The 21,545-nt window shown below is 32.2% G+C and overlaps 2 protein-coding genes across 2 annotated transcripts; both read left to right on the plus strand.

The window, feature by feature from the left end:
* Positions 1 to 460: 460 nt before the first annotated feature.
* LOC132757093 (tumor necrosis factor receptor superfamily member 5-like) lies at positions 461 to 7,581 on the plus strand. The gene is made up of 4 exons (XM_060748278.1): positions 461 to 985; positions 1,891 to 2,070; positions 4,084 to 4,186; positions 4,947 to 7,581. The coding sequence occupies exons 1-4, from the start codon at positions 586 to 588 to the stop codon at positions 5,038 to 5,040; spliced, it is 777 nt and encodes a 258-aa protein (XP_060604261.1). The 5' UTR covers positions 461 to 585; the 3' UTR covers positions 5,041 to 7,581.
* A 4,558-nt stretch (positions 7,582 to 12,139) lies between these two features.
* LOC132757097 (uncharacterized) lies at positions 12,140 to 17,096 on the plus strand. Its single transcript, XM_060748281.1, has 5 exons — positions 12,140 to 12,248; positions 12,999 to 13,110; positions 13,749 to 13,823; positions 14,603 to 14,680; positions 15,677 to 17,096. Exons 1-5 carry the CDS (start codon positions 12,246 to 12,248, stop codon positions 16,081 to 16,083), a joined length of 675 nt encoding a protein of 224 aa, XP_060604264.1. The 5' UTR covers positions 12,140 to 12,245; the 3' UTR covers positions 16,084 to 17,096.
* The last annotated feature ends 4,449 nt before the right edge of the window (positions 17,097 to 21,545 follow it).

Genomic DNA, 21,545 nt, shown 5'->3' on the forward strand with positions numbered 1-21,545 from the left:
TGAGATTTATATAGGTGATCAAATCTGGATTTCCTGCAGCGTGGTAGATGCGTATTATATATATATAAATTATGAGAGATAACAATTTATCTGCACACTTGTATCTTTACTTTATTACTTTATCTGATCCCACGCAGGGGAAACCGGGAAAGTATAACTGTATTGGATTTAATTATCTCCCTTTATATATATATATAAATATATATCGTCATTTGCAAACAAGTAACACATATATTTGTGATCAAGGTAATCACGTATGATAATATACATTACTTTATTAGGTTTTAACTTTATTTTCACTATCATTGATATATAAGTACATCTAATTATATAATTTAGAACATTGTACTACTACGTTTTATATATAAGTTGAAATAAGCCCCTATAAATATATACAATGTAATTAACTGTATATTTTAATATTTTCACATTTCTGGTTTTATTCTCTTAATTCCAGTGACAGGAAAAGAGAAGAAAGAAAATATATACTGAAAAAGCAATTAAAAGGACAAAATTAAACGAAGGTTCATACACAATAAGTACGTACTATGAAAGCTTCATCCGTACTATAGCCATGCAAATGATATGGGGTTGGACTATTTAGGGCCAATCATACTTGTTACTTCTCTGAACAACGTTTTTGGTGTAAGTGTACCATGTGGTGAAACATATCTTGCTAAAAATGGTCACAGGTGTTACCCATGCAGTGCGGGATATTATAAAGTTTCGGATTGTGTGAAAGACGGGGAACAGTCAAGATGTAAACCTTGTGGGTATGGGGAATATCTGCCTACGTGTGATAATTCGACACAGTGTAATCCGTGTGATCTGTTTTGTCATGGAGGACAGGTTCAAATTAAAGCATGCACACCAACCAGCAACCTAAAATGCCAGTGCAAGGGTGGTTATTATTGGAAACCGGACCCAGATCGAATTTGTTTAAGACATAGGAAATGCAACCCTGGAGAAGGATTAAAGACAAAAGGTATAATAGTTCTTTGACGAATTATTTCATTTGACATATAATATGATGTGTAGTAAATGACTGACAAGAGATGAATTCATTTAGTTATATCTTGATATAACAATATGGTTTTGAAAGGAATTTCTTTTGCATTATACCTGTCGGTGTGTGTGATTATTAAAACACAAATTATTATAAAACAAAGAGTGTTACTTTGGTAAAAATCTACAGCCATGGTGGACTTGGGAATATGTTGAGTTCTAGTCCACAAAGTTCTTATAAAAGGCAAATTGAGCCTCAGAAATACATTACACGGTTCATTTGTACAGATAAAGCAATCCTGTATTTTGTAATGTTTCTGAAACTGACAAAACATGAAAATATAAAACAATATTTTAACAAATGGAAAATATTATAAAATTCTGAGCTAAATCGGCCTGTAAGGTTTTCGTTTTGAAGTAGTGGAGAAATGAATACAAGTAATAGAAAGAGCATCTATACACGAGGCTATCTGATTTGTAAGAGGGGGCGTACGTCCCGAGTATTAATCATATTGCCGAGTGTTTTGATGTTCTTTCTCTTTTGTGACATAGTCAAACATAAAATCACGTTCCCTGTTGTCATAATATGAAACCCCATGAAAAAGAAACCAATGAACGAGCATCTGAATATCATATTTCTGTCGCTGTCCCTTTCTCTGCCGTCACAGCAAAAATGAGACAATCATAGGCACGCTCTGGAGTGCGGGTAACTATTAGTCCTGCACTCCAGTTAACGCACTGTGCATGTATATGTATACGATTTATCTGTGACACATTTTCAACAGAATGGTCCCCAAACTATGATACAATTTATATACAATGTACGTGTATTTGTATACCTGCTTGTAATTACGTTAATAAATTTATGCCTTTTTCTTTTAAAAGGAACACCATATGAAGATACAATATGCGAGCCATGCAAAAACGGAACATCATATTCCAGTTTGACTTCATATAACAAATGCACGCCATGCTCTGTCTGCAATATAACGCAAAGAAGCTGTAACAGTATCCATGATACTGTTTGTGGCAGCAAAGCTAAAGGCACGACGAACACTCCCGAAGGTTGTTTTATATTATTATTTTAATTTGTCTGGTGTTTTCTATTCTTTGTAACATTCATATAATCTGTGTTTATTTCTTCATAAGTTAGAGCATGTCTTTTGATAAGCTTCGGTTTAATGGAGTTTTGTTTTCCTTCATTTCATTATTTGTGATATGATATTTTCCCTTTATACTACAGTCTATTTATTATTTACACGTACAGCATACACATACAGCACGGTATGAGTCATCGACCTATACCCACGGCCGAACCAGTAACATTTATCATTTTACATGTTAATCAACCGTGGGTATCCGACGATGGGCATGAGTGGACTTGTATAAGCAATGCATGAATGCTATAACATTGCATATACAATAGGAATACGGGTGAGTGCGCTGTGGTAAAGTAATACACTGTTACGGCATTTTTAGCTCGTTTATTCGCAGAATAATCTAGCTAATGCAGTCACCCATTTGTCGCCGTCCCTGTGGTTAAGTTTTTGCATGTAAGATGGTATCTCCATAACTACTGAAGGGAATGAATTGAAACTTCACACATTTGTTCTCTGTGATTATCTAAGATGATTGGCACAATTCCCATAACTTTGATTTGTTTTTTTACATAATTATGCCCCTTTTTCGACTTAGAAATTCTTGGTTAAGTTTTTGTGTGTAAGCTGGTATCTCCATAACTACTGAAGGGAATGGATTGAAAGTTCACACACTTGTTCTCTGTGATTATCTATTATATAAGATGATTGGCACAAGTCCCATAACTCTGATTTGCTTTTTTACATAATTATGCCCCTTTTTCGACTTAGAAATTTTTGGTTAAGTTTTTGTGTGTAAGCTGGTATCTCCATAACTACTGAAGGGAATGGATTGAAACTTCACACACTTGTTCTCTGTGATTATCTAAGATGATTGGCACAAGTCCCATAACTCTGATTTGCTTTTTTACATAATTATGCCCCTTTTTCGACTTAGAAATTCTTGGTTAAGTTTTTGTGTGTAAGCTGGTATCTCCATAACTACTGAAGGGAATGGATTGAAACTTCACACACTTGTTCTCTGTGATTATCTTAGATGATTGGCACAAGTCCCATAACTCTGATTTGCTTTTTTACATAATTATGCCCCTTTTTCGACTTAGAAATTCTTGGTTAAGTTTTTGTGTGTAAGCTGGTATCTCCATAACTACTGAAGGGAATGGATTGAAACTTCACACACTTGTTCTCTGTGATTATCTTAGATGATTGGCACAAGTCCCATAACTCTGATTTGCTTTTTTACATAATTATGCCCCTTTTTCGACTTAGAAATTCTTGGTTAAGTTTTTGCGTGTAAGCTGGTATCTCCATAACTACTGAAGGGAATGGATTGAAACTTCACACACTTGTTCTCTGTGATTATCTAAGATGATTGGCACAAGTCCCATAACTCTGATTTGCTTTTTTGCATAATTATGCCCCTTTTTCGACTTAGAAATTCTTGGTTAAGTTTTTGCGTGTAAGCTGGTATCTCCATAACTACTGAAGGGAATGGATTGAAACTTCACACACTTGTTCTCTGTGATTATCTAAGATGATTGGCACAAGTCCCATAACTCTGATTTGCTTTTTTGCATAATTATGCCCCTTTTTCGACTTAGAAATTCTAGGTAAATTTTTGCTTGTAAGCTGGCATCTCCATAACTACTGAAGGGTTTGTACCTTTTCGGACAATTTTATGTATTCATATAGGTAAGCATTATTATACTCAATGAAACACCCTTGTGACAACTTTTCGAATAGTCGAGTGTTACTGTCCTCCGACAGTTCTTGTTTGTTTATATAGTTATGCTTGTTTTGCATATATGGGCATTTTGTTTAGTGTAATGCATGGGATCATCATAACTTTTTAAATGTTAATAATTTATTAATCTTTTTCTTGATTTTGTCTGTAGATTTCTTTTACATAATTTATTTTATTTGCATGATATTTTATTTGCATGATGAATCTTACATGATATTTTTACATGGTGTATGATAGCTGATAGTGGTAAATCCTGGGTGATACCAGTAGCTGTTGTTGTTGGTGTCTTCTTCTTCGTCGTCGTCGTCGTTTTCCTCTGTATCAGACATGTCAGACGCAGGTAAAGTAAAAACTAAATAATACAGTAATAAACTTGCTAAATTAGTGAACTGGTTTTTGCCTAGCTTTGAATTTGGAAAAGTTCATTTGAAGTGTATGGAATTGCAAGATCAAAATGTACACATTGTGAGCTAAGTACCAATTGTTGCTTGGTGACAGACTGCATGGACATGCAGGGCTGACTGGTTTTATTTTGGTGGGAGATTTATCATATTGGTTCCAGGAGGGTTATTGTTAAGACTTTCAGAAATGCATAAATATAATGTTTTTTATTATTTTTTAAATATTTTTGAAATATCTATTTTATCACCATATTCAAAAAAAGTTTATTTAATAATAATGATGAGGATGATAATAACAACAATTATAATAATTACATGTATAAAACTTAACAAAACACATAAAATAGACAGATCCATTGGCACAAGATTGTAAGGGAAACGTTCATTTTAGACTTTGTACACAGTATTATAATTATGCAAAATTCCATACAGTTTATAATATGGATTAACAAAACCATCTTACCTGCGTTACCTAATTTTTATGCGAATTTTTAGGACACCCCTCTTTCATACTATCGTCATGCTAATTTTGTTTTGTTTTCTTTGTTAGATATACACATACATAATTGTTTATTCATAGACTGACTGTATAATTTAAAAGTTGAATTTTGTAACTCACTTCAAATATAAAGTAGGAAAAACTACATATAGTACTTTTGAAAGCCCATTAACATTTAATTGTATCTAATTACATAAAAGGAACATAAAACTCTTTGAAGAGGAAAAGCCAGAACATGTTGAGCAGGGACTTGGCAATGACTTTAGTTCGACTCATATTGATACAATTGTATAGGACCTGGTTGTGATCTTAGCCCTTCTCGAGATGGTACAGCAAATCATAATAACAGCGACGAGAAAGCCACTCCAGCATCTGGTGAAAGACAAAACGGTCCAGCTGAAACTGACACTAATTCTTTCAAAATAAACCAGGCATTTGATCCAGACCTAGAAGATAATTTTGAAATAGAAAAAAGTAAAGGCCAAGATGGAGTCATATTTCAACTGAAAACAGGAAATTCTTCGTCAAATCAGTTACAGCCAAGCTGTGCATATACCGAAGAGATAGAGAGTACTTTAAAAAACAAAAATGATGAAAAACCTGGTAAATTGTCTTCCAGTCAAAGTGATAATTGTTCCATTAATTCAAACGAATCATGTCAAAACAAAGGAATGCAGGTGTGTCATTCTGACAAAAACTTCACAGATGATAAAGACAGTCTATCTACCGGGGTGTAGATTTTCCAAGGTTTTTGGCTCAAAATCCTTGGAAAAAAACCTTGGAGTATTGGAACGAGAAATTTATGCAAAACTTTGCTATTAAGAAAACCTTGGAAAAATAGGGAGAGGGTATAAAACCTTGTAAAAAAATGCCGAGGTTTTTTAAAAATAAAAACCTCGTAAAAATTATGACCTCGGAGTATTGGAACGATTTCCAAGGATTTCAGAATAAAAACCTCGGAAAATCATTTTTTAGAAAACCTTGCAAAATGAGTGACCTCGGAGTATTGGAACAATGTCCAAGGATTTTTTAAGTGTTTCCGAGGTTTGTTTTCCGAGGTTTTCATTCTCAAAACTGGGAATACTGTAATTATTTCCTGAGGATTCTTACTAAAGCATCAAGATCATTTTCCAAGGTTTACTTGAGCAAAAACCTTGGAAATTTCTAAAAATCCATGGAAAATCAGAAAATATAACAACCAATGAAATATTCTGAAAAGAGCAATTATATTGTCCTTTTAAAGAATTAATAAACTTCTTTACAATAATACAGAGCAAAAAATGATCACATGACTCACTGAAACATTTAATGTTAGAGTGAAGTAAATAGCAATGCACTACAAATGAAAAGTTAAGTTAAAAGTCTTAAATGGTAAATATTACACTCAATGTTCAGTTATAATTTTTTTGGTACCCGGCAAATTTATATATATTCAAATATTAATCTATTGAAGTCCTGTTCACTCTTCATGATTTTAAAGTGTCCCAAAGTTTTTCCCTCACAGTCACAGGGGTCACATGTGGAAAATGCTTGGATACAATTCCTGAAATAAATAAAGTTAATATATAATAAAGTAAAGCCATTGAAAGAAGTTAAAAAAACAATTATATAAAATCACTACTGGGCGCTTCCCTCTCCATGTGGTCAGCCTCAGCGACTTCAAACTAAGTGCCTTACAACATTGTATTTTTGACTCTTGAAGCCAGGACGGGCTTCTTCCCTCTGAGGGAAAATGCTATCCAGCCCAGGATTAAGGAACAGCTGAGGTTATACTCAGGACAGTACAGTATGTGTAGGCAATCAGAATTACATCATTTAATTTCTTTTTTATTCATCAATAAAAGAAACTGATACGTTCCTAAAAATATGAGTTGATATATTGTTTTAAAAGATCAGCACTTGTGTGTAAGGAAATATATCTTTTAAGTGATCCAAAACTACTTTAATGACAAGTTGTTTAGATAGCCTTTCTTTGTTTCAAATGAACTTTTCTGTAGTTACTTTAAATGTTTGTCTTTGAAGTTTTGAAGTAATAAATTTAATTTTTTACATGTTGATTTCTATTTTTTCTTCATCAGTATTTAGTGTTAAGATTTCAAGAAAACGTTTGTTAGCATTGTGACAATTCTGCGATGTTTAGATAGAAGCAACGTCTGTTACTATTATTTTAGATTATACAACCTAAAGCACTCTAAAAATATTGCAAAAAATAACGCTTTTGAACATAAGGTGATTCTGAAATGTGTTCCTGCAGCAATAAAGCTGAAGAGTCATCTGATATTACATTTACAGCATTTCCTACATTTAGTATCAATAAAAAAATCAGTTCCAGAAACCATCATTCATTCCAATTTCAAATTGAAACTTTCAAAAGCTAGTTTTAAAACAAAAACATACTGTAGTATATTCCTTGAAGCCTTTCCTGGTCTACAGTTGGCTTCCTTTGCCCCAATGCCAATTTTTTCCAGTATATTCCGCTGCTTTATTATACTATGATAAAAGACGACAAAGCTGGATTGCCATCTTCTTGTAGTTTGGAACATCTGAAAACTTGCTTACAAGCTGACTCTGTAATTAAAAATTTGTAGATGAAAGTTTATGAATTATGTCATCATAGTTTCATGCACTCATCTTGTTAAATACAATCATAGACAAACACAAGTAGAGATTTTGATGCTAAAGCATCAAATCGCCGGATAGAAAAATGATTGTATTATCATAAATATAAGAAAATATAAGTTTAATGGTTCAAGTATAAAAATAAGAGGAACAATGAGTTGAGTAATGTTTGCCACTGAGGCTTGTAAGGCAAGTGCTATGCTGGTAATTCTTCTTGTAATTATACTTTATACATATACTGTTGTACCATACATTGAAATCCGTATAGGTTACTAGTTCAGATTCAGATAATTACCGACAAATAATTACCGATCATCGAATATTTGCAAAGTGACTATGAAAATATATATTTAATTATTACATGAAACAATACAATTTTACTGTAAAAGTGTTGTACATCATTATTATGTGCTATAAAAAAATATATAATTTAGTTGAAATCAATACACGTATTCCAATCGTTACATACGATATATAAAATTAACGTTTAATTGCCCTTCGGTGCGATAAACTATCAACACAAAGATAGTTTATTATTTTTTCATGTATCTAATACGATTCCGGACCCCTGACGTCATACCGTTTTGGAAACCTGCGTGACGGAAACCGACGGAATATACCGAAATCAACGTTTACCATTATATATTTCAATAATGTGCCTCTTAAGCATAACATTATTTTGGGATAAACAATTGAACTTTCTTGTCGAATGTTTGACAGAAAGGGCCAAGTTAAACCCTTTACCAAGAAGAAAGGAAAAGGTTTTGAAAATGTAGTTTTAATGTAAACAGGTTTCTCTTATGATATAAAGTATGAACCTGATTAATGAAAAATAACTTCTGTAATTATCTGTACAAAATTACAATGATTTACATCTTATCAGTTACCAACATTAACAAGTTACCTGTCTTATCAGCAATCTGTTACTATTAATAGATTTTATAACGATATACAACATATATAAACATGTAGTCACGTGATTCTTACGAAAGACCAGGGAGCATTTGTTTATAATTAGATAAAATAATGTAATATAAAAGGTCTCATAAAAAATAAACAACCAAATAATTCTAAAGTGTCATTTCAAATATCATTCATGATTTATTTATTATAAAATAGCAATGCTTGACACATTGAAAAAAGTAAAAGTATCTCTAATATTCAATGACTGATCCTTGGGGATACGTTATTGATTCATTTTATGAAAATTGTAATGTTGCTTTTTAAGACGTCAATATGTGCATATTTCATTCCACTGAGCAAAGTTATCATATGTTTGATTTTTTGTGATTACTGAAAAATACTTTTTGTCTTTAATTGTTCAATGATTGATATGCTTTTATTTTTAGATTTTAAGGGCTTCTCCTACCATAGGTATAATATTAAACTATATCAAATATAGTCGCCGGTTTCTACCGGCGACTAATAACATTTATACTCATAAAATATCCTCTAAACAATTGTATTTAAGCTAGCTTACAAAGGTTAAGAATATAGATCTAAAATAGTTTGTATTTAATACTTATTTAAAGAAAAAACAGTTTTTCTGCATAGATGTATCTAAAAGTTATTTACCTGAACCTTTTTACTATTATGTTTCTTTTGTTTATCTTCCTGTATCAGGTCATTGATCTTTTAAGGTTCAATTACAACAACCAAACATTAACTGAATCTTGTCACACTTAGATAAATGTTTTCTTTGAAAATTCCAAAGTAGGCTCCCTAACATTTAAAACAAGATATCTCCAAAATTGCTTAAATAAATCCATGTTTCCACTATTTCCAACTAAAACCAGTTGACCCATTAATGTCTGAGATTCAATTTTTTCAACAGTTTATTCAGGATAGGTCCATCATAATGTGAAACAGGGGTGATCCCAAAATATCAAAGCCACCATCATTTTAATTTTACATTTATTGAAGGTACAAATATATCAAATGATAAATCAATGTAAAAGTTGAAAATTTTAACAAGTTATTGAAAGAGAATTACAGTTGCAATGTCATTTTAGACTGATTGTTTTGGAATATATAAAAACCCAGACTTCCCCTGAATAATCACATGGTACAATCTGGTCTATCCCAGAATGCCCAGTGAGAAGATTGATCATGCATAGATAGAGGAAACCACCTGGGGTGCCATTAGTTTTATCTGATCAGTGTGTTATATTCTGTTTGTGAAATCTTAGTGGATGCAGTATTTATTTATCCTAATTATAAGAATTATCAAGCATACTGGTTATTATATTTCAGACATTCAATTGTACATAATTATATTAAAAGGACAATTAATAACTATGTATGTTTATTGTACACATAAATTAATGGCAGAGTAAATTGTAATCTGAATGTATGTCACAGACTTTTTTGTAGAATGGCATAAAACATATATTAAAGATTAAATAGCATTCTTATTTCAGTGTTGCTTACAGGCTGTCAAGAAACCCTAAGTTAAGTCTATATATAGAAAGAAACTGTAGGAAAAATACTGATGAATTTGGAAACTAATAGACATAAACACTGATTGTTTCTTTTTGTATTATAGTTTTGCTCTTTAAATGAAGAAGATATCTAGTAAGGATAATTATAAATAATAAAAAAATATATGGAATTTATTTAATTGCGACGGACGCGCCCTCAGGCGCGTTCAGAGCTAAGTCATCTACACATGGGATTTCGTTGGCTACACTCGCGCAATGTGTCCTAAACCAATTAACATCCCAAGAAATAGTACATGAATTTGATCCTTCAAAACTCCCGTACTTTGTCTGGATATCTTAATGTCTTCCATATTTAGCCTTTTCAATTTCAAATTAAGTTATCCAAGTTAAAATATGAACGTATATTGTTGATAAAAACGTTGTAGTCCCGTAGTATTATTGCGCAATATGCAAATTACTGCTGAAACGATTTACCGCTGTCGAAAAAGTAGGACAGCAAATTATACTTCAATAAAGGTGTAACCTCTGAGTTCCAAGACATTATTAGTAGGAAATAAATATTTCTACATTATACAAAACATTATTATTAACAAATCAAAAGTTTTTCGTGACTAGGATAAATCGCGCATTAATAAAAGAAGAACTATTTCGTGACTCATACCGCGGGTTTAGCTGAATATTCAGCAGTTATTAATATATTAGATACAGTACAATGGCTAGTATAAATATCTATTTTTTGAAAATGCATGTAAGACACTTTACCGCCATGTAGTCTTTTCATGGTAAGGAAGTTATAATATCAGTTCTACATCCGATTCTTGTGGTTTGTTTACATATTTTACTAGGTCATGATATGAGTTAACCTTCGCTATTCTAAAAATAGATTCTGCTTCACCTGTTCTGATTTTTGGACAGGCGATTAGGAAGTACACATTAAACATGTAATTAATAAACCAGCGGATTGTAATGCAATACTTTTAGAAATGCTATACAATTGTAAGAAGCAAACAAGTTGAAAATGGAATTTAGTGTGAAGTTGAAAAGGACAACTAAACACTGTAGTGCTTAAGTGACATTTAAATTAAAATAAAAACGATGTGCTCTGGCATCTACATCTTTACCTTGTAAATAATAAAAATCTAAGAAATACACTATTAATTGCTGATGATTTTAACCAATTTTTTTTTAATGAGACATATCCAAGAGAAATAAAAATACAAATGACTTATATCTTTTTGTCTGTATGCCCACTATGATATAACACGAAGCAATTCTAAATAGCATTATCAAATGTATAATGTATTATGTTTGAAGTTTATTTGCCTGGATTTATTCTAGAAATATTTCGTTGATAGTTTTTTTTCCTATTTACATATCATTTCTTAGAATAAATCGATAAGGACCCTGATTTACAAGTTTGACCAGAGTTTTTTTAGGCATAAATTTCATTCTGTATTTAAGTGCTTTAAAGTAGAAAATCTGAATTATATCAATTTGGGACACAAAATATATTGCTGTACAAATCTCGAACTTGTATGGAACAAATTTTCTCTGTTATATATTTTGTGTTTTGTTTTTGTTTTGTTTTGTTTTTCTAAAAGAAGCCTTAATTAATGTCTTTCCGGTTGCATCTCCGTCGCATTCAGTGCTGCAGCACTTTGATTTTTCCATGTTTTCACACTTAAATTTTTTTAATTGATTCCTCCCAAATAAATCGCTTCCGAAATTTAAAGTACAAATTTATTGAGAAGGAAGTTGTCCATCGACAAATTGCCCATACTGAAAATTGATTTCCCTGGACCATGCTGTCTTGCGTGGACTAACCATAGACAACTGTTTGCTCTGACCATGGATTAAATAAATATCCACGGGCAATCTACAGCCAGGTTGGTAGTTTAGTTTTAGTAAATCTGCCTGCTTTAACTGTTGATCATTGCTTTTGATGCCCATTTCAAGTTAAATCATGATTAACATTTTCCGAAATGAAATTCAGTAAAGTACAAATTTCCGAGGTCATTTCCAAGCTAAATATTGGCAAAGTGTTTCCAACAAATTTACATAAATTTTCTAAGTTCTTTTCCGAGCAAAAAAATGACAAAGTTCTTCATTTCCAAGCTGATTTTTGGCAGAGTATTTAAATTCCAAGATAGTTTCCAGGGTTTTCTTTATTTCCAAGGATTTTATACCAAAAACCTCGGATAAAGTTTCCAAGGTTTTAAACAAAACCTCGGAATTAAAAAAAAACCTTGTAAAACTGGTTTATTTCCAAGGTTTTTGAAGAAGTTTCCATGGTTTTTTTCATAAACCTTGGAAAATCTACACCCGCGTAATGACACTGATCTAACAATTGATGCCTCCGCAGTGGCACCTCGCACTCTTCCACCAGAAGTAGACGCAGAAGGAAACAGTAATCTTTTAGAAGAAGCTGAAGTTGATGACATGGTAAGCTACATTTGTCTTAATGTGAACATGCAAAATGCATTCGATACAAATATAGTTATCATAAATTATCAAAGAATATTGAAAAAAAATGTTATATATAATACACTTTTATAAACAAAAATAATACATTGTTTATCGATCACACATGTTGTAAAATTATTTAATTTTATTATTCTGGCTTAGTCTGCACATTTTAGGCCTCGAACTGTAAGTAATACTACAAGAAGGCAAATTTGACCTTAACTCACGTCCTTAATTAATATATAATTATATAATTAATATATAAGTATTATAAATTTTCATGAAAAATTAATTCTAAGATTTCTTTCAATTATGATATTCAAACATATTCTATGTTACGAAAATGTTATGTTTAGTTCAATCAGCATCCTTACCATGACCGATCCCGCCTGCTTAACTTAACATATGCCCAGTTTTCGTTAAATAAATCCTCTTTAGCTTCCATAGTAGTATACATTTAGTACTTACCTTTGCAATTTTTTTTCAGAGAAATATAGAGATAGAAAAACCGAAATAACCCAAGACAATTCTTGGTAATCAATGCTGCTCTAATAGTAGTAATAGTCTACAGTCCAGGCATTTGCCTTGCCTTTCTTCTCCTATTTATTCAACAAAGTTAGTATTGTTAATTTCACAATTGTTGCCTTTAATACTTGTAGACGATACATCCTGATATTAAAATTTGATATGGAATGCTACAGTTTTTATATCATGCAATTTTATTATAAGGAAAGATGTGGTGATGGATCTGTGAACTCTTTGGGACAGGACAGGGAGGGTGTGCAATGTCAAAGAAATTCAATCGAGAACGATTCAGTTGACACAGAACGAGTCGTCTTAGGTAATGTCGTTTATAATGTTAAATATGCAAAGAACAAGGAATATAATTATATGGAGATAACATTTTAGTTTTACAACTTGGCGTCGACAATTTTGTGTGGCTAGAACTTTTACTGTCTTGTTCCCGGACACTTGCATTTGAACGGATTTGTTTGTTGTTGTTTTTGTTTTCTTGGTTACAAAAAGCTGTTTATAAAATGTTATCATGCAAGTCTTTTAAAAGAAAAGTATATAAATATGGTTTATAAGAGAAGATTAAAAAGTTTACATTATTTAATACTGAGAACATGATGCCATAACTGAACTAAAAACAACAGTAATCTCCTGGGTACATTTCATAAAAAATAATTGGGACTGGTTTTTAGTCATAATTGTAAAACTGAGATAGACAAAAAAGTCCTCAGTGTAATTGTAAGACAAAACTTGGAATTATTCTTAGAAGTGCCTCCGAGCACTTCTAACTTTTATTTTAAGTTGTTAGTATAAAAATCAAGTGCAGAAACAATGATAGAGGCTGTTGTCTTATTGTTTGACTCAAAAAGAGTATTACAGTCCCAATTTTAGTCTTATATTTTAGACTTTGGATTTCCTATGAATGCACCCCAGAGAGTTGATAAGCCAGTGACTATTTCGTTTCAGATCCCTTTGACGTGTCTGATATTGTAACTGCTGCAACAGAAATAAGTAGAACAGAAGAGAGTCGCAAGTCAACATGTAAGATTAAATGTCATCAAAAGAAAATAAAATAATATTTCGCCTTTTATGACAAAAAATTAGTGAGTTAAGAAACAAATTTTCGTTTATTATTAATAATTATTGTAATTTAAAATATTTGGTTTGTTAATAAAGACAATCCAAACGTGTGTGCGTGCACGCAAACATCAACAAATTAGTGACACTGCTTGGATATTGTCTAGACATTTTTTTCAATAAAAACATGTCAACAGCTCGCATGATTCAGTTTGCTGTGTCTTAACTATTTTTATTAAGGAACCAACATATCCAGTCGATATCGCTAGATTATATGACATGTCAAACATAGTTGACCAATATTTTGTGGGTTCAGACTAAAGGTCCAATTGTCAGTTGTCCCTCGCCGCTTATGCATTCGGAATAGGTTAAAAGGTCGGTTGGTCGGACAGATACCCGAAATATGACCAATCATCATCAGATAGTCGTGAAACCAACCAAACAAACAACTTATGTCCTTTTCCATATCCATTAATGTTCAAAATCTTAATTATGTCATTTAGTAACAGCTTTAAAGCAATAGCCTCCAGATTCGTGCTTATTTCATGTGTATTCATAGAATGTAACATTGTGAAGTGAGCAAAGAAAGTAATATATACATTGCAAACGGCACTTACAGTCCACATAAATAACCACAAACTTGTAACTATTATCATTACTTACATCTTGATAGTTTCATTTATTTTTTTTTTAAATCTTAGAGCATGTTTCATTAGTTTGACTTTTTTCTGTTTGATTTTCAGTCTGGTTTGAAGTTATTGACTTCCTGCAACGTATGATGCTCTTTAAGGATTTTATAATGTTCGCTAGGAGACTTGCACGTAAGATCTTGTTTTGTTTTGTACTGAAACGTTAACTTTGTATATATTTTTTATAAATATATAAATTTACGCTTTATTTGCTTTTTTCTGCTTGTTGAATACTTTTTGTTAAATTGCTAATAAATTTTAGAGTATTTACCACTTAATCAAGTCCAGAACGCATTTTCTGTATCACAGTCCGTCTTTACTATATCATATAGACTTCCTTCTACTTGTATCTTAAACAAGACATGTTTAGCTTAACAAAACGTATTTCATTAGCAAAGAAAGCAAAAACTGCTCTAAACCAAGACATATTTAGCTTCACAAATTGTTTAGTTTGGGAAAAACGAATGGGTTATGATGGAGAAATAAGCTGAACAGTACCTCGGGTGAACTCGACGTACACCTTTTTACTTTCGTTTTCGAGGTTTCTGGTGTACAACAGTGCTATACGCGCGTCATTGAAAATGTACTCTTTTTAACAGTTTAACAGTTTACCCTTCTTATTTTATATATGTGATAGATTCAATACTAAATTTATTGAACTCGTTGAATAAAACAATATTATGCTCACCAGAGGATATGACATTTTTCAACTGGTTCAATAAATCTAGTAATCAACCTACACTCATTCAATATCCTCTATAAATTTGAATTTACGTTCACGTTCTTCAGATTAAAATGCACTTCGGCAACTTGAATATAACTTTATTCATTTGCATAGTGTTAACAATAACACTTAGGGAATTTATTTTATTTTAATGTCAAAAATGTAACGCATATATCAATTTATGAATTCATATTATGTTTGGTTTATCATTTGTTGTTTTCATTATAATGACATCATTTAAAAGGTATGCTTTATTATAGTGGAAAATGCAAACTCAAACCAAACTAAACGAACATTTTAAACAGAATTAACGGAAGTTAAGTATTTTATCAGTAAAAACTATTGTCCAAGCATTGATTTTTTAACAACGAATGACTGAAATAAGTTCTTAATCTTATTTGCAGATAATACAAATGAAGAGTTCTCTAAGACAATTGACGTGGTGATAGAAAACTCTGGAGAAGGCAACGAAGGAAAATATCAAATATTGAAAAGATGGCGAGAGGCCACCCCAAACGCTCAGTTGAAAGATGTGATAGGCGCAATGAAACATTACAATCTGAATGCTTTATGTGCTGACATTATAGATAAGTTAAACGATAAAAATCTGTTGGACACTGATGGTGATTTGCTTGATACAGAGATTTCACAAAATAGAAATGACCATTCCCTTTATCCACGAAATGATCTGTCTGTTCAAGATGCAGACACTGGCATAGAAGAAAATGATCTAGCTCAAGGTGGACATCTCAAAATGGAAGATCTTAAATCTTTCAAGTGTGAAGATGATGATGCTTGGTGTATAAGTTAACGAATGTCATATAAATATTTTTCATTGTAAATTAAGAAGTGTCACTTTCCTTTATTTACATAACTTCTTTATAGTTATATATATAATTATATATATATCAAATTAGTTATATATATCAAATCATTGCTGCGTTTATTATGAACTTTTGATATTATATAAATAACAAATGGCTGTCGGGATGATAGAGGATATTGTCAAGCCGAGAACTGGTATAATACCCAGATGCGCCAATATGGTGGCAAATTGTCTTTTGCGACGACTTTGTAACAATCTGTTTTTATTTGTTTGGGTCGTTAGACCAAACAAATAATTGTAGCGAAATTTCAGACTCTAATGCTGTTAATTGCAAATGCCGAAAGTAGTCCGCTTCTGAAGTGGTTACTTCCCTTTATATGTAACACTGAGGCCAAAAAAAAAATTCAGGGGAGATCACTGCTCAAATATGGTCACATGACAGGCGCATTAATTTTCAAGCAGAATAATTCCCGAATGGTCGAAGATTTCTAATATTGTTTTATTCTTTATAGATATACATGCTTATAGTAAGCGCCGTGATTATTTACACAAGTGTTAAACAACAGTTAGCGTCGTTACAAACCCTAATTTAGAATAATATGGTTTTCTTCAGGCCGTTAACATAACAATTCACCATGGCCGAGGGGTTTGCACGCTCGCTTAGGAAGCGAGAGGTCTGGAGTTCAAATCCCAGTTAAGGCAATTCATTTTTTTTTTCAAATTGCTTAAGTCAAATAAACATTGGATTGAATACCAGTGTTGTAATTAGTCTTATAGTCAATCTACTACAATTAAAACGCTGGAAAGCGTTGGTGGCACTATACAAAAACAAATTGTTTTATAATCTCACAACCTTCACCGTATTATTATTATTATATTAATTTCATATTCCTATTATTGTTTTAAGAGATGTGAACATGTAGATAATCAATATATTAATTTCATATTCCTATTATTGTTTTAAGAGATGTGAACATGTAGATAATCAATATATTAATTTCATACTTCTATTATTGTTTTAAGAGATGTGAACATGTAGATAATCAATATATTAATTTCATAACCTATTATTGTTTTAAGAGATGTGAACATGTAGATGGTTCAATATATTTTTTTTCAAAAATGATTTATGTTATTTTTCATTCCTTCTGTATGGATCCGAATTATGGGGTTTTAAACCCCGTGAAAATTGTGAGCTTATTCATCGTTTAGCTTGTAAACGATTTTTATGCGTAAATAGAACATCTAGTAATAATGTAGTATTAGGCGACTGTGGTCGTTATCCAATTTATGTAGAATCTGCGATGTGTTGCATAAAGTACTGGTTCAAATTATTGAAATTACCTAATGACAGATATGTAAAAATTTGTTATAGACTGCTTTCAAGTACAACATGTGCTAAATATTTTAATTGGGCAAATGAAATTGAACATCATTTATGTAGTAATGGGTTTGGGCACGTTTGGTTGAACCAAGGAGTTCAAAATGAAAGATTGTTTCTCCATTTGTTTTGTCAAAGACTTAAGGATAATTATTTGCAAGGATGGTATAGCAAGTTAGATTCTAGTGATTGTCTCTCATTGTATAATCGTTTTAAAAAAATATGACCAAGAAACTTATATATCTATTTTAAATATCAGGAAATTCAGACATTGCTTCGCTCAATTACGTTCAGGGCTTTCACATTTAGAAGTGACTAAAAAGTCATATAGAAAAATTAACACGAATGATTGGAATTGTAAAGTATGTTCCCTAGGATTATTTGAAAATGAATTTCACTTTCTACTAGTCTGTCCTGTATATGCAGATTTAAGAGCAAACTATATTGCTAAGAAATATACTTGTGCAACAGAGCACAAATTGAATATATTATTATCGTGTGAAAATGAAAATGTTATAAAAAGTCTTGCCAATTATGTTTATCATGCAACAATTCGAAAAAAGATGATTATGCAGTTTTGATTTAGATACGTCTATATTTTATCTTCAACAATGTAATTTATGTGAATTGTTATAATGTATTGATGAGTGTATCCACATAACTTTGTATCTTTTTAATGTTACAATTGTATATGTTATGGGCTGGTGGCCTAAATCAAATTCTGTTCTGTTCTATTTTTCATAATTTCCAATTTTACAAATTTCAAAATTGTTTCTGTAAATCATATTATAGGTTACCATATATATAAATTGTATGTATTTTAATCTTATTCTAGAGCAGGTTAAATAATTGTTCATTTCATAAATTTAATAATATTGATATAAGTTGTGGAAAGCTTTCAAATGTTTTTGTTTGGTTTGGTTTGAGTTTAATTAAGTCGAACCAACAGTGTAAATGTAACATGACCACTAACAAGCTTGACTAGTTGAGAAAGACCTCAGGTGCCACTTCCGGCATTATTTCAGGCACAAGCGGGTACATCAATAGAACCACCGACGTGACGTACGTAAGCTAGTTTCCTCGCATGAGATAATTCTAAGTTTCTGACTGGGGTCGAACACACAGCGGCGAAGGGCTAGTGGTTTAAAGCCAACGACCTCATGGTCTAGTTACACGGACGATATGTCCCCAATCGACAGGTTCATTTCAAAATGAGCGACCGTTTTGATCGTTTGTCTTGAGAGACATATATAATGCAAAACACCGCTCCCGACCTCACCAAACTAATGCTTTGTCTGTCTCCGACTAGCTACCGATTTACCAATCACCGATCAAATGTTTTATACCGATGAGTTAAAGGAGTGGGCAGTACGGAAGCGTCCTGGTGCCAATATAACATGTTCTATAAAAAAGATAACTCCTACGTAGGAGATAAAAAAGCCTAATTAGGAGTTTATAACTCCTACGTAGGACTTTTAAACTCCTACGTAGGACTTTTAAACTCCTACGTAGGACTTTTTAACTCCTACGTAGGACTTACTTACTCCTACGTAGGACTTAATAACGTCCTACGTAGGAGTTATAAACTCTTAATTAGGCTTTTTTTAACTCCTACGTAGGTTCTATGGTTCGAATTAATTAGGCAAAGACTTTGAAGATGAGTCCTCTACTAGCAGTTGAACCAGATATGTATATTAAAAATGTAGATCAAATCAGATGTACACTTCAACAAAATTTATTTTGTGTATAAATAAATTAATGTCAACACACAATATAATATATAAGTTATTATAGAAGCAACTGTCACAATTATTGTAAAATGATGAGCAATGTTCATTTGTAATTAAATACACACAGAGTTCAGTTATTTAGATGTTATTACAACTTATGAGTTTGTTAACTTATGATACTTATGAATAATTTACTTTAGTATAGCACAGGATGCATTTAAATCAAAATTTCGCTGATATAATCGCGTATTAAATTAAGACGTTAACGGCGTTCCATAAAAATATATGCAAGTCAGTGAACCGTAGCCGCTTATATCATTTATCAATAACAGCAGAAAATAATGTTCAAAGTCAATAAATATTAATTATATATTGCGAGACAGTAACAAATTATGATGTAAATTCTTATAAAATGAGTATCTTGTAAATAAATCGTCTTTCTATAAAGAATCTTGCTTACTAAAATTAATGGCGCTAGACCGCAGACGAATTTATACACTAACTTGTGACTAAGTTAAATGGCCGCCAAAATTTCTAATGTTTCAAATTTTCTAAGAGTAGAAGACAGCGTAAAGGGATGCTGCTTCTAAGAAAGACAAAACTAGACTGACCCAAACGGCTGATTTCGCCGTATTTATATGAAAACGCCCAACCACTGCCCAAAAGTGGTTGGAATGGTAGAAAAACGACCAACAACCAAAAATGGTTGACGGCTGTCAGACAAAACTGATCGGAAACGATCATAAACTGATCGGACTGAACTTAACTTTAATGGAGAAAATTTTAACAATAATAGAGCTATAAGCAAATACAATAATGACTATTTCCAAAAATTCTCTACCTTTTGTAATGTTATTTCTTGCGTACCAAAACGAAACAACTTCTGCCTACTTAGTGTTTACAGAAACTAACCGATGCAATAGCTATAAATAGCCAATAATGCAAAGTACAAAATGGCGGCTTACAGTAAATTTCCAACACATGAAAATTACATTTCAAGGAAAATACAGTGAAATATGTGGGATTTAACAAAGTTACTTGGCAGTTTGTTAGATAATTACATTCTTCATCTGAGGAAATCAGACTTTACATAAAAATACAAACATTTAAGGAATTATGACAGCTTAAAGTCAAGATTAAAAGGATATTGTTTACAAACAATTACAGCTAAAGTGTCACGGATAAGGATTTCGTACACATAAAGTACCAGCAGCTAATATCATTGGTATAACCTGTTTAAATGAGCTAAAGTGTGTTGTTAAAAAGTCCATGCACAGTTCATTTTCCATTTTATGCCTTGTTAAAGTCAACAACTGGTACTAGATTTCACAACCCACTGATAAAGTAAAGTTCATTTAGGTAAGTTTTCTAAATAAATAATTGTTACACAGTTCACAGTTAAATTATTGATTAATGCCTGATACCCGGGACACATCAATATCCCATTTACCTTTCTTATATCAGTACATGTTTTTTTATAAAATGGGAAATATATAGAGTAATTAAATAACTTAAGTAATTATTTGCGTTGCCGTTAAGCGCAAAATTACGGAATGCCGTTAGGGCCATTGCCTATGAATGTGTTTTTCTGAAACGCGATAGTCGATAGTACGATGGTGAAAACGCGAAATCACGAAACTACGATGGTGAAAACGCGAAAGTACGATGATGAAAACGCGAAAGTACGATGATGAAAACGCGACAGTACGATACTACGATGATGAAAACGCGATAAACTATCGTGTTTTCACCATCGTATTGTCGCGTTTTCACCATCGTATTTTCGTGATTTCGCGTTTTCATCATCGTACTGTCGTGTTTTGTAATAGTAGGCTTTTCAATGAAAACGGCCATTTTTCACAATATGCTTATGAGGGAAAGGGTTAAGGAATGTGTTACCATATGTAATGTGTTTTTATGTTTGATTTGATTTGATTGTAAGGGAATTGTGTTTTAGACCGATATGGTGGAATTTGTAAAAAACTCATTTTTGCCGCCAAAAATCTGCAAATGACTTATCATGCTTTAATAGCGAGTACATGTATGTGATCCAGTGATGTCAATGACAGCTTTGCACCGTCGTTGCGAACTCCCTATCAGGTTTCTTAGGACGGCTTGTTGGATGGTATTCCATTCGTCGACAAAGGATTAAGATCCGGGGATCGGGCCGGACAAATGAGTAATACCCTGTCTTTCCAAGTACTTTTTGACGACATTGGGTGTGCGGGGGCGTGTTCCGGTCGTGTTCCGCAATGTTTATCGTATGGAACCGTTCCCCTGACCTTCGCCATACTCTAGCAAGCCTATCTGTGTAGTCCAGACAGAACCTTGACTCG

The sequence above is a fragment of the Ruditapes philippinarum genome, unplaced genomic scaffold, assembly GCF_026571515.1.
Source record: "Ruditapes philippinarum isolate M1 unplaced genomic scaffold, ASM2657151v2 ctg840_1_1_1_1, whole genome shotgun sequence".
In the NCBI taxonomy this organism is placed as follows: Eukaryota; Metazoa; Mollusca; class Bivalvia; order Venerida; family Veneridae; genus Ruditapes; species Ruditapes philippinarum.

Bases quoted from the DNA above. Each gene is read 5' to 3' on its own strand.
- LOC132757097 (XM_060748281.1), top strand. The intron at 13,111-13,748 runs GTAATGTCGTTT...ATTTCGTTTCAG, and splicing joins CACAGAACGAGTCGTCTTAG to ATCCCTTTGACGTGTCTGAT. The intron at 14,681-15,676 runs GTAAGATCTTGT...TCTTATTTGCAG, and splicing joins GTTCGCTAGGAGACTTGCAC to ATAATACAAATGAAGAGTTC.
- LOC132757093 (XM_060748278.1), top strand. From the start codon at position 586: ATGGGGTTGGACTATTTAGGGCCAATCATACTTGTTACTTCTCTGAAC. The intron at 986-1,890 runs GTATAATAGTTC...TTCTTTTAAAAG, and splicing joins AGAAGGATTAAAGACAAAAG to GAACACCATATGAAGATACA. The intron at 4,187-4,946 runs GTAAAGTAAAAA...ATTACATAAAAG, and splicing joins ATCAGACATGTCAGACGCAG to GAACATAAAACTCTTTGAAG.